This window comes from Coregonus clupeaformis, chromosome 17, assembly GCF_020615455.1.
Source record: "Coregonus clupeaformis isolate EN_2021a chromosome 17, ASM2061545v1, whole genome shotgun sequence".
Taxonomy (NCBI): domain Eukaryota; kingdom Metazoa; phylum Chordata; class Actinopteri; order Salmoniformes; family Salmonidae; genus Coregonus; species Coregonus clupeaformis.
In genome coordinates, this window is record NC_059208.1 from 37,747,066 (window position 1) to 37,762,492 (window position 15,427).

A 15,427-nucleotide genomic window follows, 5' to 3' on the forward strand; every position below is an offset into this window, starting at 1 on the left:
GGTTATACTCCTACTGTTCTCTAAACAATGGTTTCATAGTTTACAATTGTATAAACTCCCAAATCATGCTCAAAATTCAATTTAATTGATGTCACTGTTGAGTGTTTTTTAATCAGTTTGATAAACATGTTTATCCCATTGTGACATAGCCAACCATGACTTATGGAAGACTTTGACGTATTAATGGTCCCTATAAAACCCTGTAATTCTAAGAAAGAATTGTCAGATGGTTTTGAACTCAGTCAAAATCACTGCAGTATGTAGAGCGATAATGAGTAGGTCTATGTTCAGTCGTTTGTTGAAAGCGACCCCGCTGAGATTCCTCCGCGAGAGGTCGCTTCTGTGTGCAGCGGACCTGTTGTTTGCGACCGGTTCGCCAGTCTACTTTTATAATAATAATATGCCATTTAGCAGACGCTTTTATCCAAAGCGACTTACAGTCATGCGTGCATACATTTTTTTTGTGTATGGGTGGTCCCGGGGATCGAACCCACTACCTTGGCGTTACAAGCGCTGTGCTCTACCAGCTGAGCTACAGAGGACCACATATAGCAAATATTACGGTATCGGTGAGGATGCACTGGCCACCGTGGAGAGCGTGGACCGTGTTGTCACGGTTGAGGAGGGTAAGTTTACATATTTGACAATGTCTAAATAGTAATAGTCCCAAATGCCACCCAATACCCTATTTCTTATTTTGACCAGGACCCATAGTTCTATGGTTAAAAGGCGCTGGTCAAAAGTAGTGCACTAAATAGGGAATAGGGTGTCATTTAGGTAGCAATCATGGTGATGACATTTTTACAGTGTAGCCCTAGATTAACAACAACAAACAAACTTGCTCCTTTGAAACCAAACCGTTGCTTTAGGTTTAATTGAACATGTTGGTACATTATGCAGACACATAAATACATTTGATGTCATACAATATAAAACACAAGTAAATATATGATCAGCCTAACTTCATGGACAGATGTCTGGTGTCTTGTAGCTAGTATTTCTTAAACTTAGAGAAAACAATCCTTTATTGTTTTTCATAAAGATAATGAGCCCACCCTGGACCAGGAGGACCCAGTCCTTGTTCAGGTAAGAATGCTGCAGGCCTATCAATAGCTTGGGTGCCAGTCTTTCTGCTCTCTTGCCAATTCCATCGTGGCAATATGATATTGGCATCACAATCCCATAAGGAGTGGACAGAGAGCTGAAACAGACTGGCACCCAGACTATAACAATACTGCTTCATTAGCAGGATTGGTTCAATAACAATCTGTCATTCAAACTGTCATTTTACTGACTGATAAATTGATCCTGATTTTCTTCCTTAGTATGTGGTTGAGGAGGTTGGGCACCGGCCCTGTCTGGCTTTAATCCCTTGGTCTGGACCTCTGTGGGTTCCCAGCTCTGTAAGTCCATCCATTCTGATACTCTTTGGTCTTCTCTCTGGTCTTAAAACTGGTTTATGTACTTTAAACATAAACATGACGTTTTCTGAAGAACAATATGGAAATACATTTCTGTAAACATATTCCCTATTTTTTATAACTGCAGCCAACATATTACCTTACCCATGCTGGGAGGATGCTGGTGAGAGAGCTGGCAGTGTTAAACACGCAGGTAACCATGCAGATTATTGGACAAAGCTCATCTGATCTAATAGGCAGGATTACCTTCAGTATCCACTACGGTAGTGAAACACTTTGATGTTCGTTCCCTCATTTTCTCACAGATATTCACAGCGGAGCAGCCCATTTTCATCTGTTTCACTCCTGCTAGGAGGATGGTATGGAATGAACTGTCCTCTCAAAATGAACAGGTAGCCATTCATATGCAGGTACCTCAGATGTTTCCTTAACCTTTCAACACAGACCTGTGTAGCGTCTCAGAATCTATCATGCAGTAGCCTCCTCTTGTGATCCTCCCTATAGCAGTCTGTCAGACCTATAGGCTACCTGTCTATCATTCAAACTGACTTTTAATTTGATCCTGTCTTGTTCCTTAGTATGTGGATGAGGAGGTTGGGCAGCGGACCTGTCTGGCTTTAATCCCTTGGTCTGGTCCTCTGTGGGTTCCCAGCTCTGTAAGTCCATCCATTCTGATACTCTTTGGTCTTTAGACTGGTTTATGTAACTTAAACATAAACATGATGCTTTCTGTAGAACAATATGAAAATACATTTCTGTAAACATATTCCCTATTTTTGTAATAGTCTGTAACACTGCAGCCAACTTATTACCTTACCCATGCTGGACGGATGCTGGTGAGAGAGCTGGCAGTGTTAAACACACAGGTAACCATGCAGATTATTGGACAAAGCTCATTTTATCTAATTGGCAGGATTACCTTCAGTATCTACTATGGTAGTGGGATACTTTGATGCCCTTAAAACTGTTCCCTCATTTTCTTACAGATTTGCAAGATTGAGCAGCACATTATCATCTCTTGTGCTGGCATGATGGTATTGGATGAACTGTCCTCTCAGCTTGAAGAGGTAGCCATTCATCTGCAGGTACTTCAGACATGTTCTTAAAATTTATATCAGACCTGTGTATTTCAACTATTATCATTGCAGTGGCCTCCTCTTGCAATCTTCCCTATGCCAATATTTTACTCCTATACAGTACCAGTCTATCATTCAAACTGACTCTTAAATTGATCCTGTCTTGTTCCTTAGTACGTGGATGAGGAGGTTCGGCAGCAGCCCTGTCTGGCTTTAATCCCTTGGTCTGGACCTCTGTGGGTTTCAAACGCTGTAAGTCCATCCATTCTGATACTCTCTTGTCTTTAGGGGGCTTAAACATAAACATAACTTTTTCTAAAAGAAACTTCTGGAAATACATTTCTGTAAACATATTCCCTTTTTTATAGCCTGTCAAACTGCAGCCAATTTATTATCTTACCCACGCTGGGAGGATGCTGGTGAGAGAGATGGCAATGTTAAACACACAGGTAACCATTCAGATTATTAACCATTACTCATCTGATCTAATAGGGATAATTACCTTCAGTATCCACTAGTAGAATACTTTGATATCTTTAAAGCTGTTCCCTCATTTTCTCAGATTTTCACAATGGAGCAGGCCATTATCATCAGTTTCACTCCTGCTAGGAGGATGGTATGGGAGGAACTGTCCTCTCAAAATGAACAGGTAACCATTCATAGGCAGGTACCTCAGATGTTTCCTTAACCTTTGAACACAGACATGTGTATTTCAACTGCCAATTGTCTTAGAATCTATCATGCAGTGGCCTCCTCTTGCGATCCTCCCTATTCCAGTCTGTCAGTCCTATAGGCTACCTGTCTATCATTCAAACGGACTCTTAATTTAATCCTGTCTTGTTCCTTAGTATGTGGATGAGGAGGTTGGGCACCGGTCCTGTCTGGCTTTAATCCCTTGGTCTGGACCCTTGTGTGTTCCTATCTTTGTGAGTCTATCCATTCTGATACTCTCTGGTCTTTAGAGGATATTAAAGATTAACATCAAGTCACTAGTTTTCTATAAAACCACATAATGAAAAAACATATTCCCTTGTCTTCATAGCCTGTCTTCTCCAAGGCCAAACCAGTCTACTACCTCACTCGTGCTGGGAGAATGCTGGTAACAGAGCTTGCAGTGTTAAACACACAGGTAACCAAACACATTATTAACCAAAGCTCATCTGATCTTATAGGGAGAATTTACTTTACCCTGTTCCCTTTTTTTTCACAGACTTCCAAATTGGTTATTGAGGAGCCTACCATTCACCTCACTGAAGCTGGGAGGCTAGTGCTTGACGAACTGTCAGCACCTTCAGATAGCCATTCACAGGTAGTCAATCACATTATTAGACAGTCATAGCTGATTAGTAATAGTACACATTACCATGTCCTCTATCTCCACAATTGTGTGTCTTATTAATCACAGAGCAATCTCTATAATTAGGGGATGTCTTTGTTTTTCAGCCAAATAGGGAAGACTCTGGTTTTCCCTATGAGAAGTTGCAGCTGGTTGGGAACTGGGGTTCGTTTCATTTCCATTACTGGAATATCCATTATGGACGAGTGCAGGTACTTCAGACATATTCTTAACATTTATGAACACACCTGTGTATTTGAACTCCCAATTGTCTCTGGGTTTTCTTTTGTATGTCTGTCCCTAATTGAAACATAGGGGAAACTTGTCGTACGAACATCATGTGGGCTCTATATCACTGCCAGGGATTATACTCAGAACTGAAATCGCCTGCCAAATGTTATAGACATCTACAGCTAACATATAGAGAGAGGTCTGGAGACTGAAGGAGTTTTTTCTTTATAGCAAAATGAAGAGGACATGCGTCACCTGTGCATTGTGAGGGGAGTGGAGAAGCAGCTGTGGTGGAGCAGAGTCATCCAGGAAAAAATCCTGGACCCATGGGTGAGAGATTCTCAACTGGTCTTTCGTCTCAAATGCACCTGATTTGTGTCAAATGACGCACATGCTATAGGTCTACTTATATTTCCTGGATGAAATGTAATGTTTCTCTGTCTCTTTTAAAGGGTCTCGTCCAGGTGGTCCTCACCAACAAGAAGCTGACTGGTATTAAGGTACAGTCAGGCAATTTTTCACAGAAAAAATGTAAAGTGGCAAATGTCCATTTACCTATTTGAATAAATACATGTTGACAGAAAATGAAATTACACGTTCTAATCTCTTGCCTCATTTTTAGTTCCTTGGTAGAAGGATCCATGGTCTCATGTCCTGCCTTGTCAAGAGGAGGTCTGAGTTCACCTATTATGAGGATGCCCAGGTACACCCCGTTGTTTCTCTGTGTTATGATTTATTTCAGTGTTTGGTTGAGGGGTTTTCAATATGGTGGTTTTCAGTGTTGGGCTGACAGTGTCACATGTTGTGTGTTAAACAGCAGGTGGATATCTCCACCACAGTGGAGGGGTACCAGGAGAGGGGGATGAGATGATGGCATATCAGTTCTCCACCTCTGACATCATCACCACCCCTCATGAGCCGTCCTCTGGCTCCTCTCACCAGTTCCCCAGAATTCTCCGCCTCCCCCTTTCCCTTCCGATTCCCCTCCCAGTCCCCCTCCACCTTACCACTCCACCCAGGACCAGGACCAGACCCCTGACAGCACTCCTCAGGTAAAACTCTTTCTACAGTCAATAATTCTTATTTCATTTGTACTTGTGTTTACAGGTGTGTGTCATTGTTTTGGTATCGATAGGTTTGTGTTGTCTGTCAAGGGTCAAGTTGTTAGGTCAAGATGAAAGTATTGTTATGATGTCACTGAATGTTTTGTCTGCTTCAGTTGATGTTGCAGGTGAAATGCAGTTTAGTAGAGTTTAAGTTAATGTGATGTCTGTTTTAGGAGTTTGAGGAGGAGTTTGTGGAGGAGCAAAATAATGCTGCAGATGTGCCCCAGTTGCGGTGGGTTCGCTTTCATGTGTTCATCTATAGTAAAAACCTTTGCTTTGAAATAATCTGCCCAATATTGTAGTTATACAGATGTAGGATCTTAATTTGAGACAGTTTGCTACAGCAGGGAAAATAATCCTGCAGCAACAGGATACATTTTTAGTTAGGGCAAATCGAGTCTAAAATTTCAAAGTGGAAATTACAAACTTGAAAATTCCAAATACGCTACAAGTTTGCATTTCCTGCCGTGCAGGAAAATTCTCAGCAACAAAAGAGTGATCAAATTAAGATCCTACATTGGTATGGTCTTTCTGAATCCTGCAGTTATAATATAGGCTAACATAAAATGATTTCTTAATTTCATGGCACTGATGTTTTAGCTTCTTAGGTTGAACATTTGTTATTGAACATTTCTATTTACAGGCGTTACTTTGAAAACCAAGGGACAACCAACTTCTCTCTGAGGCTGGCCGGTATCAGACGTGCTATGGAGGTGAGAAAATGTGAATTTAGCACCTTTTGTATTTCACTTCATGAACATTTCTGGACTATTTGTAAATGTACTGTCTTGTTCTCACAGGCTCTGACATCCTCAGACAGTACCTCCCTCAATTACCTCACCCACGCTGGGAGGATGGTGTTGAGTGGACTATCCGAGCTCAACCAGCAGGTAACCAATTACATAATTGTGCAACGTTCATCAGACCAGATATATAGTTCCCACTGGGCACAGATGTCATTTCAACGTCTCGCTTTTGATTTACATTTGGTTGAGTTGTCAACTAATGTGAATTCAATGTGAAATCCCCCCAAAAATTTACGTAATTGGATTTAGGTTAAAAGACGAAATTCCCTTACGTTGATGACTTCTTTCAAATCCAATCAGTTTCCCACTTTGATTCAACATCATCACATTGAAATTTTTTATTGATACAACATTGATTCAACCAGTTCTTGCACAGTGGGTTACCTTTAGGCAACAGTGATTCATAGGGTTTAGTTGAAAAGTTTCAACGTCATACTAGCCAAACAATCGGAGGCCCTTTGAATTACAGACCTGAATCTTTGAGTTTATGATGTAAGTTTTAAGGAATTTTATGATTGTTTTGTTTTGAGGATGTGAGGCAGTTTCAGCAGGCCTACGACCTACTGGTGAACTTCATTAATGAGCCAGCAAACAGGGAGCGACTAGAGCAGGAGATGGCTCGTAGGAGTAGGTCTACATGCAAGCTTGAGCGTTAGCTGCAGGCACCGTCTTCTCATCTAACATCTACTCAATGAGACTTTCTAAAGTGCTTGTCAATGAAGATTATGTAATTATCCTATTTGTTTGACTTCAGATCGACCGCATCAACTTCGCAGATGTTTTTTATGAATTCGTTCTACTAAGCCTTCTAGAAGGAAAGACATCTCTTCCTATATCTGTAAGTGGCCCTAAGAATGGAACATCCTGTTGTTTATCTATGCTATACACACTGTTGTCATATCAGATCTGTAGACACTCACTCATGTCCCCTGTTCCTTCTCCAGAAGCCTGGTAGCTTCCTTTATCTGCTCCTGGAAGTCATAATGAGGATTCACCCTCCTGCGAGGAGCCTGGACAGAGGCTGCTGGGAACTTCTACCTCCTCGTTAAGGTACATTTGTCTTCTTCTCTCTCTCTCTCTCTCTCTCTCTCTCTCTCTCTCTCTCTCTCTCTCTCTCTCTCTCTCTCTCTCTCTCTCTCTCTCTCTCTCTCTCTCTCTCTCTCTCTCTAATAGTTGATGATATGTCTGTTGTCAACAGGGCCAGATGAAGGCATGGCTACAATCCATCTTCAACCTCAATGAGTCAATCTATGAAAGCCCAGAGAGGCTCTCGGGGGAGGTGATGGGGAATCTACAAATACAGGTTGAGTTCCTGCTGTCCAGCCTGGATTAAGGTTCCCAAACTGAGCTGAGGGCCCCATCACAAAATAAAGTGTTTTGCATTTAAACATTATCTGTCAATCGTAAACAAATGTTACATCATGTGTAGGGGAGAGTGGGGTAAGTTGAGCCATTTTTTACATTCAGCATTACTCTGTCAAGGGAAATATAGTATTCTTTCAAAAATATACAGTATCTGTCACGACTTCCTCCGAGGCTGCCCCTCTCCTTGTTCGGGCAGGCTTCGGCGTTTGTCGTCACCGGCCTTCTAGCCACTGCCGCTCCACATCTCCTCATTCCATTTGTTTTGTCTTGTTTATTACACACACCTGGTTCATATCCCCTCATTAGTACCTGTATAAGTGTTCCCTCTGCCCCCTTGTCTTTGTGTGTGATTGTTTATTGTGGAGGAGAGAGAAGCTCGGTGGAGCTCCATGTATTTTGTATCGCCGGGAATATTCCCTGTGTGCCTTGTATTTTCCAGTGCCCCTGTTTTGCGCACAGGAGTGTTTTTACTAGGGGTGTAACGATCCATCTACTACATCGATGTATCGATTTATATTCCTATGATCCAACTACATCGATCTGTGCTCGGCGAGTTGGCCTTTTGGACAACATATATCGATCTAACATCGTTTTAAAATGTAATAAATCGATTGTATCGATACTAGGAAATAACCCATTGGATTTAAGCACGTCAGACTTTATATGGATGATTTTTCTTAGCACTTTTAATGATAAAGGCTTTAAACATTACTCGATTCAGTCTGCCTATCCGTGACGTCATCGCGCCAGCAGCAGCGCAAAGGCGCCAAGACAACAAAGCATAGCATGGCGGATGACAGAGGAGAAGCCGACGAGCGAGAAATTATCAAGCCACCATTGCGGTCCTTACAAGAAACAGGAATCTAGGAAACTTCACCTGCACTGTCCAGTATCCAGGTATTTATTTCAGTCACACTGGTTGAATTTTTGGCTAAAAGGTTACTGAATCGATTTCAAGTCACTGAATCGTTTCGGATCGTATCGTTCTAAATGAACCAATATCGTCCTTGAATCGTATCGACAACCACGAATCGTGATACAAATCGAATCGTTGTTAAAACGAATCGTTACACCCCTAATAGATAATAAACAGCAAGTAGCAGTGGGGGGGGGGGGGTTGGGGGGTCAATGTAAATAGTCCGGGTGGCCATTTGATTAATTGTTCAGCTGTCTTATGGCTTGGGGGTAGAAGCTGTTAAGGAGCCTTTTGGACCTAGACTTGGCGCTTGCCGTGCGGTAGCAGAGAGAACAGCCTATGACTTGGGTGACTGGAGTCTTCAACAATGTTTTTGGCCTTCCTCTGACAACGCCTAGTATATAGGTCCTGGATGGCAGGAAGCTTGGCCCCAGTGATGTACTGGGCCGTACACACTACCCTCTGTAGCGCCTTCCGGTCGGATGCCGAGCAGTTGCCATACCAGTTGCCATACCAGGCGGTGATGCAACCGGTCAGGATGCTCTCAATGGTGCAGCTGTAGAACTTTCTGAGGATCTGGGGACCCATGCCAAATCTTTTCAGTCTCCTGAGGGGGAAAAGGTGTTTTCGTGCCCTCTTCACGACTGTCTTGGTGTGTTTGGACCATGATAGTTTGTTGGTGATGTGGACACCAAGGAACTTGAAACTCTCAACCCACTCCACCCGTCGATGTGAATGGGGGCGTGTTCGGCCCTCCTTTCAGACAAAGACCAGTGTGCTATTAGCATAACAAGTAAGGCATACGATAAATTGAAACTCAGAATGCACCACTACATTAACTATTCCACAGGTACAGTATATTGTCTACCTGGATATATTCTTAAAGGGATAGTTCACTCAAAAACGAACTATACTAAAATATGTTTTTGAGTGAACAATCCCTTCAATAAGACAAATGTTGACAGACGGACAAACATTTTCTTTTTTAAACAATACATTTATTGTAATTAATTTCCATATGAAAGTAATTAAACTTTTGCATTCGGATAAACATTGAAAGAGATGCACATTGTGAAACATTTTTTTAAAGCAGTGTGTTTGAAAAGTGTGTAAATAAAGAGACAGATATGAAAGAATACTAGTCCCTTTGTCCAGTGGTGTAAAATACTTAAGTAAAATACTTTAATATACTACTTAAGTAGTTATTTTGGGTATCTGTACTTTACCTTACTATTTATATTTTTGACAACTTTTACTTCACTACATTCCTAAAGAGAATAATGCACTTTTTACTCCATACATTTTCCCTGACACCCAAAAGTACTCGTTACATTTTGAATGCTTAGCAGGACAGGAAAATGGTCCAATTCACAAACATAAAGAGAACATCCATGGTCATCCCTACTGCCTCTGATCAACTCACTAAACATACATGCTTCGTTTGTAAATTACGTCTGAGTGTTGGAGTGCGCCCCTTGCAATCCGTAAATAAATAAAAAACAAGAAGATGGTGGTGTCTGGTTTGCTTTAATATGAGGAATTTGTAATGATTTATACTTTTGATACGTAAGTATATTTTAGCAATTACATTTACTTTTGATATTTAAGTATATTTAAAACCAAACACTTTTAGGCCTTTACTCAAGTAGTATTTTACTGGGGGACTTTAACTTTTACTTGAGTCATTTTATATTAAGGTATCTTTACTTTTACTCAAGTATGACAATTGGGTACTTTTTCCACCACTGACAACTTTCCAGCATATCCCTTCTGAGTTAATAAGTAGGATTGCGCCTTAGTGCTTCTGATCTGATTGATAGTAATTAAAGGTAGACTGAGCGAAATGACATTGCCATGAGCAGCACCACAGATGTTGTGATGAGTGAGATGCAAGACCTTTCTCGCAAACAGTCAAACACAGTATCTGTGAATGTGCATGGGTTCGCTGGAGTTTAGCCTCGCATGTCAACGATCTTACTTGTTGCAGAAATTTACCCATTATGCTGTTTACTTTGTGAATCTACAGTGCCTTCAGAAAGTATTCACACCCCTTGATTTTAGCCACATTTTGTTATGTTACAAAGTGGGATTAAAATGGATTTAATTGGCATTTTTTTCTCTATGATCTACACAAAATACTCTGTAATGTCAAAGTGGAAGAACAATTTAAACATTTGTAAACAATTAATAAAAAGTAAAACACTAATATACACTACATGACCAAAAGTATGTGGACACCTGCTCGTCGAACATCTCATTCCAAAATCATGGGCAGTATTATGGAGTTGGTCCCCCCTTTTCTGCTATAACAGCCTCCACTCTTCTGGGAAGGCTTTCCACTAGTTGTTGGAACATTGCTGCGGGGACTTGCTTCCATTAAGCCACAAGAGCATTAGTGAGGTCCGGCACTGACGTTGGACGATTAGGCCTGGCTCGCAGTCGGCGTTCCAATTCATCCCAAAGGTGTACGATGGGGTTGAGTTCAGGGCTCTGTTCAGGACAGTCAAGTTCCTCCACACCGATGTCGACAAACCATTTCTGTATGGACCTCGCTTTGTGCATGGGGGAATTGTCATGCTGAAACAGGAAAGGGCCTTCCCCAAACTGTTGCCACAAGTTGGAAGAACAGAATCGTCTAGAATGTCATTGTATGCTGTAGCGTTAAGATTTCCCTTCACTGGAACTAAGGTGCCAAGCCCGAACCATGAAAAAACGTTATTCCTCCTCCACCAAACTTTATAGTTGGCCGGCCCTATGCATTCGGGCAGGTAACGTTCTCCTGGCATCCGCTAAACCCAGATTCATCCGTTGGACTGCCAGATGGTGAAGCGCAATTCATCACTCCAGAGAACGCGTTTCCACTGCTCCAGAGTCCAATGGTGGCGAGTTTTACACCACTCCAGCCGACGCTTGGCATTGCGCATGGTGATTTTAGGCTTGTGGGAGGCTGCTCGGCCATGGAAACCCATTTCATGAAGCTCCAGACGAACAGTTCTTGTGCTGACATTGCTTCCAGAGGTAGTTTGGATCTTGGTAGTGAGTGTTGCAACTGAGGACAGACAATTTTTACACGTTACGTGGTTGAGCACTCAGCGGTCCCGTTCTGTGAGCTTGTGTGGCCTTGCGCCTAGACGTTTCCACTTCACAATAACAGCAATTACAGTTGACCGGAGCAGCTCTAGCAGGGCAGAAATGTTATGAACTGACTTGTTGGAAAGGTGGCAGCCTATGACGGTGCCACGTTGGAAGTCACTGAGCTCTTCAGTAAGGCCATTCTACTGCCAATGTTTGTCTATGCAGATTGCATGGCTGTGTGCTCGATTTTATACACCTGTCAGCAACGGGTGTGGCTGAAATAACCAAAACCATTTGTATATACAATGCATTCGGAATGTATTCAGACCCCTTGACTCTTTCCATTTTGTTATGTTACAGCCTTATGCTAAAATGGATTACATTGTTTTTTCCCCCCACATCCATCTACACACAATACCCCGTAATGACAAAGCAAAAACATGTATTTATTTTTCATGGCAAATGTATTAAAAATAAAGAACCAAAATACCACATTTACATACAGTGAGGGAAAAAAGTATTTGATCCCCTGCTGATTTTTGCCCACTGACAAAGACATGATCAGTCTATAATTTTAATGGTAGGTTTATTTGAACAGTGAGAGACAGAATAACAACAAAAAAATCCAGAAATACGCATGTCAAAAATGTTATACATTGATTTGCATTTTAATGAGGGAAATAAGTATTTGACCCCTCTGCAAAACATGACTTAGTACTTGGTGGCAAAACCCTTGTTGGCAATCACAGAGGTCAGATGTTTCTTGTAGTTGGCCACCAGGTTTGCACACATCTCAGGAGGGATTTTGTCCCACTCCTCTTAGCAGATCTTCTCCAAGTCATTAAGGTTACGAGGCTGACGTTTGGCAACTCGAACCTTCAGCTCCCTCCACAGATGTTCTATGGGATTAAGGTCTGGAGACTGGCTAGGCCACTCCAGGACCTTAATGTGCTTCTTCTTGAGCCACTCCTTTGTTACCTTGGCCGTGTGTTTTGGGTCATTGTCATGCTGGAATACCCATCAACGACCCATTTTCAATGCCCTGGCTGAGGGAAGGAGGTTCTCACCCAAGATTTGACGGTACATGGCCCCGTCCATCGTCCCTTTGATGCGGTGAAGTTGTCCTGTCCCCTTAGCAGAAAACACCCCAAAAGCATAATGTTTCCACCTCCATGTTTGATGGTGGGGATGGTGTTCTTGGGGTCATAGGCAGCATTCCTCCTCCTCCAAACACGGCGAGTTGAGTTGATGCCAAAGAGCTCCATTTTGGTCTCATCTGACCACAACACTTTCACCCAGTTCTCCTCTGAATCATTCAGATGTTCATTGGCAAACTTCAGACGGGCCTGTATATGTGTTTTCTTGAGCAGGGGGACCTTGCGGGCGCTGCAGGATTTCAGTCCTTCACGGCGTAGTGTGTTACAAATTGTTTTCTTGGTGACTATGGTCCCAGCTGCCTTGAGATCATTGACAAGATCCTCCCGTGTAGTTCTGGGCTGATTCCTCACCATTCTCATGATCATTGCAACTCCACGAGGTGAGATCTTGCATGGAGCCCCAGGCCGAGGGAGATTGACAGGTCTTTTGTGTTTCTTCCATTTGCGAATAATCGCACCAACTGTTGTCACCTTCTTACCAAGCTGCTTGGCGATGGTCTTGTAGCCCATTCCAGCCTTGTGTAGGTCTACAATCTTGTCCCTGACATCCTTGGAGAGCTCTTTGGTCTTGGCCATGGTGGAGAGTTTGGAATCTGATTGATTGATTGCTTCTGTGGACAGGTGTCTTTTATACAGGTAACAAACTGAGATTAGGAGCACTCCCTTTAAGAGTGTGCTCCTAATCTCAGCTCATTACCTGTATAAAAGACACCTGGGAGCCAGAAATCTTTCTGATTGAGAGGGGGTCAAATACTTATTTCCCTCATTAAAATGCAAATCAATTTATAACATTTATGACATGCGTTTTTCTGGATTTATTTACTCTGTCAGAGTAACCATCGGGTTCTTGGTCACCTCCCTGACCAAGGCCCTTCTCCCCCGATTTCTCAGTTTGGCAGGGCGGGCCAGCTCTAGGAAGAGTCTTGGTGGTTACAAAATTCTTCCATTTAAGAATGATGGAAGCCACTGTGTTCTTGGGGACCTTCAATGCTGCAGAAATGTTTGGGTACTCTTCCCCAGATCTGTGCCTCAACACAATCCTGTCTCGGAGCTCTACAGACAATTCCTTCAACCTCATGGCTTGGTTTTTGCTCTGACATACACTGTCAACTGTGGGACCTTATATAGACAGGTGTGTGCCTTTCCAAATCATGTCCAATCAATTGAATTTACCACAGGTGAACTCCAATCAAGTTGTAGAAACATCTCAAGGATGATCAATGGAAACAGGATGCACCTGTGCTCAATTGAGTCTCATAGCAAAGGGTCTGAATACTTATGTAAATAAGGTATTGATGTTTTATTTGTAATCAATTTGCAAAAAAATCTAAAAACCTGTTTTCACTTTGTCATTATGGGGTATTGTGTGTAGATTGATGAGGAACATTTTAGAATAAGGCTGTAGCGTAACAAAATGTGGAAAACGTAAAAGGGTCTGAATACTTTCCAAATGCACGGTATAGTTTATCTTGAGTAGATAAGTATTCAACCCAGAGTCGATACATGTTAGAAACACTTTTGGCGATTACAGCTGTGAGTTTTTCTGGGTAAATCTCTAAGAGCTTTCCACACCTGGATTGTGCAACATTTGCCCATTATTCTTTAAATTCTTCAAGCTCTGTCAAATTGGTTGTTGGTCATCACTAGACAACCATTTTCAGGTCTTGCCATAGATTTTCAAGCCGATTTAAGTCCAAACTTGAACTCGGCCACTCGGGAACATTCATGGTCTTCTTGGTAAGCAACTCCAGTGTAGATTTGGCTTTGTGTTTTAGGTTATTGTCCTGCTGAAAATTAATTCATCTCCCAGTGTCTGGTGGAAAGCAGACTGAACCAGGTTTCCCTCTAGGATTTTGCCTGTGCTTTGCTCCATTACGTAAATGTTTTATCCTGGAAAAAATAAACCTGTCCAAGCATGCCCATAACATGATGCAGCCACCACTACGCTTGAAAATATGGAGAGTGGTACTCAGTAATGTGTTGTATTGGATTTGCCCCAAACATAACACTTTGTATTCATTACAAACAGTTAATATCTTTGCCACATCAGTTGTATTACTTGTGCCTTGTTGCAAACAGGATGCATGTATTGGAATATTTTTATTCTGTACAGGCTTCCTTCTTTTCACTTAGGTTAGTATTGTGGAGTAACTACAATGTTGTTGATCCATCCTCAATTTTCTCCTATCACAGCCAATAAACTCTGTAACTGTTTTAAAGTCACCATTGGCTTCATGGTGAAATCCCTGAGCGGTTTCCTTCCTCTCCGGCAACTGAGTTAGGAAGGACAGCTGCACTGTATCTTTGTAGTGACTGGTTGTATTGATACACCATCCAAAGTGTAATTATTATCTTCACCATGCTCAAAGGGATATTCAATGTCTGCTTTTTTATTTTTATCCATCTACCAATTGGTGCCCTTCTTTGCGAGGCATTGGAAAACCTCCCTGGTCTTTGTGGTTGAAATTCACTCGTCAACTGAGGGGCCTTAAAGATAATTGTATGTGTGGTGTACAGAGAAGAGGTAGTCATTCAAATATCATGTTAGACACTTAGTACATGCAACTTATTATTTGACTTAAGCAGACTTTTACTCCTGAACTTATTTAGGCTTGCCTGAACAGAAAGGGGTTGAATACTTATTGACTCAAGACATTTCAGCTTTTATTTTTAATTCATTTGTAAACATTTTCAAAAAACATAATTCCACTTTAATTTTATGGGGTATCGTGTGAAGGCCTGTGACAAAAAAAATCTCAATTTAATCAATTTTAAATTCAGGCTGTAACACAACAAAATGTGGAAAAAGACAAGAGGTGTGAATACTTTCTGAAGGCACTGTACATCATGTAGCTGAGATTAATGTAATGAAAGGGGGTAACATGAGCCTTGAACCAGCCTATTTCTAAGGAACTTCATACCCCATTACTTCTGATGT

General features: G+C 41.8%; 1 protein-coding gene and 2 long non-coding RNA genes across 3 annotated transcripts; all 3 read left to right on the plus strand.

The window, feature by feature from the left end:
* Positions 1 to 516: 516 nt before the first annotated feature.
* On the plus strand, positions 517 to 4,935 carry LOC121550779. Its single transcript, XM_041863137.2, has 13 exons — positions 517 to 626; positions 1,043 to 1,086; positions 1,326 to 1,403; positions 1,549 to 1,614; positions 1,727 to 1,813; positions 3,346 to 3,423; positions 3,540 to 3,626; positions 3,708 to 3,806; positions 3,941 to 4,045; positions 4,296 to 4,394; positions 4,517 to 4,564; positions 4,687 to 4,767; positions 4,882 to 4,935. Exons 4-13 carry the CDS (start codon positions 1,579 to 1,581, stop codon positions 4,933 to 4,935), a joined length of 774 nt encoding a protein of 257 aa, XP_041719071.2. The 5' UTR covers positions 517 to 626; positions 1,043 to 1,086; positions 1,326 to 1,403; positions 1,549 to 1,578.
* Positions 2,245 to 2,713, plus strand: LOC123492871. The gene is made up of 3 exons (XR_006661904.1): positions 2,245 to 2,287; positions 2,408 to 2,506; positions 2,672 to 2,713. It is a non-coding gene; the product is annotated as an uncharacterized LOC123492871 (long non-coding RNA).
* Positions 4,936 to 6,981: 2,046 nt separating the features above from the next.
* Positions 6,982 to 7,364, plus strand: LOC121585550. The gene is made up of 2 exons (XR_006661934.1): positions 6,982 to 7,026; positions 7,175 to 7,364. It is a non-coding gene; the product is annotated as an uncharacterized LOC121585550 (long non-coding RNA).
* Positions 7,365 to 15,427: the final 8,063 nt, after the last annotated feature.

What these genes read in the sequence shown, in the direction of transcription:
- LOC121550779 (XM_041863137.2), top strand. Translation starts at nt 1,579, where the DNA reads ATGCTGGTGAGAGAGCTGGCAGTGTTAAACACGCAG. An exon ending in TGGCAGTGTTAAACACGCAG is followed by an intron (nt 1,615 to 1,726) that starts GTAACCATGCAG and finishes ATTTTCTCACAG; the next exon opens with ATATTCACAGCGGAGCAGCC. An exon ending in TTGCAGTGTTAAACACACAG is followed by an intron (nt 3,627 to 3,707) that starts GTAACCAAACAC and finishes TTTTTTTCACAG; the next exon opens with ACTTCCAAATTGGTTATTGA.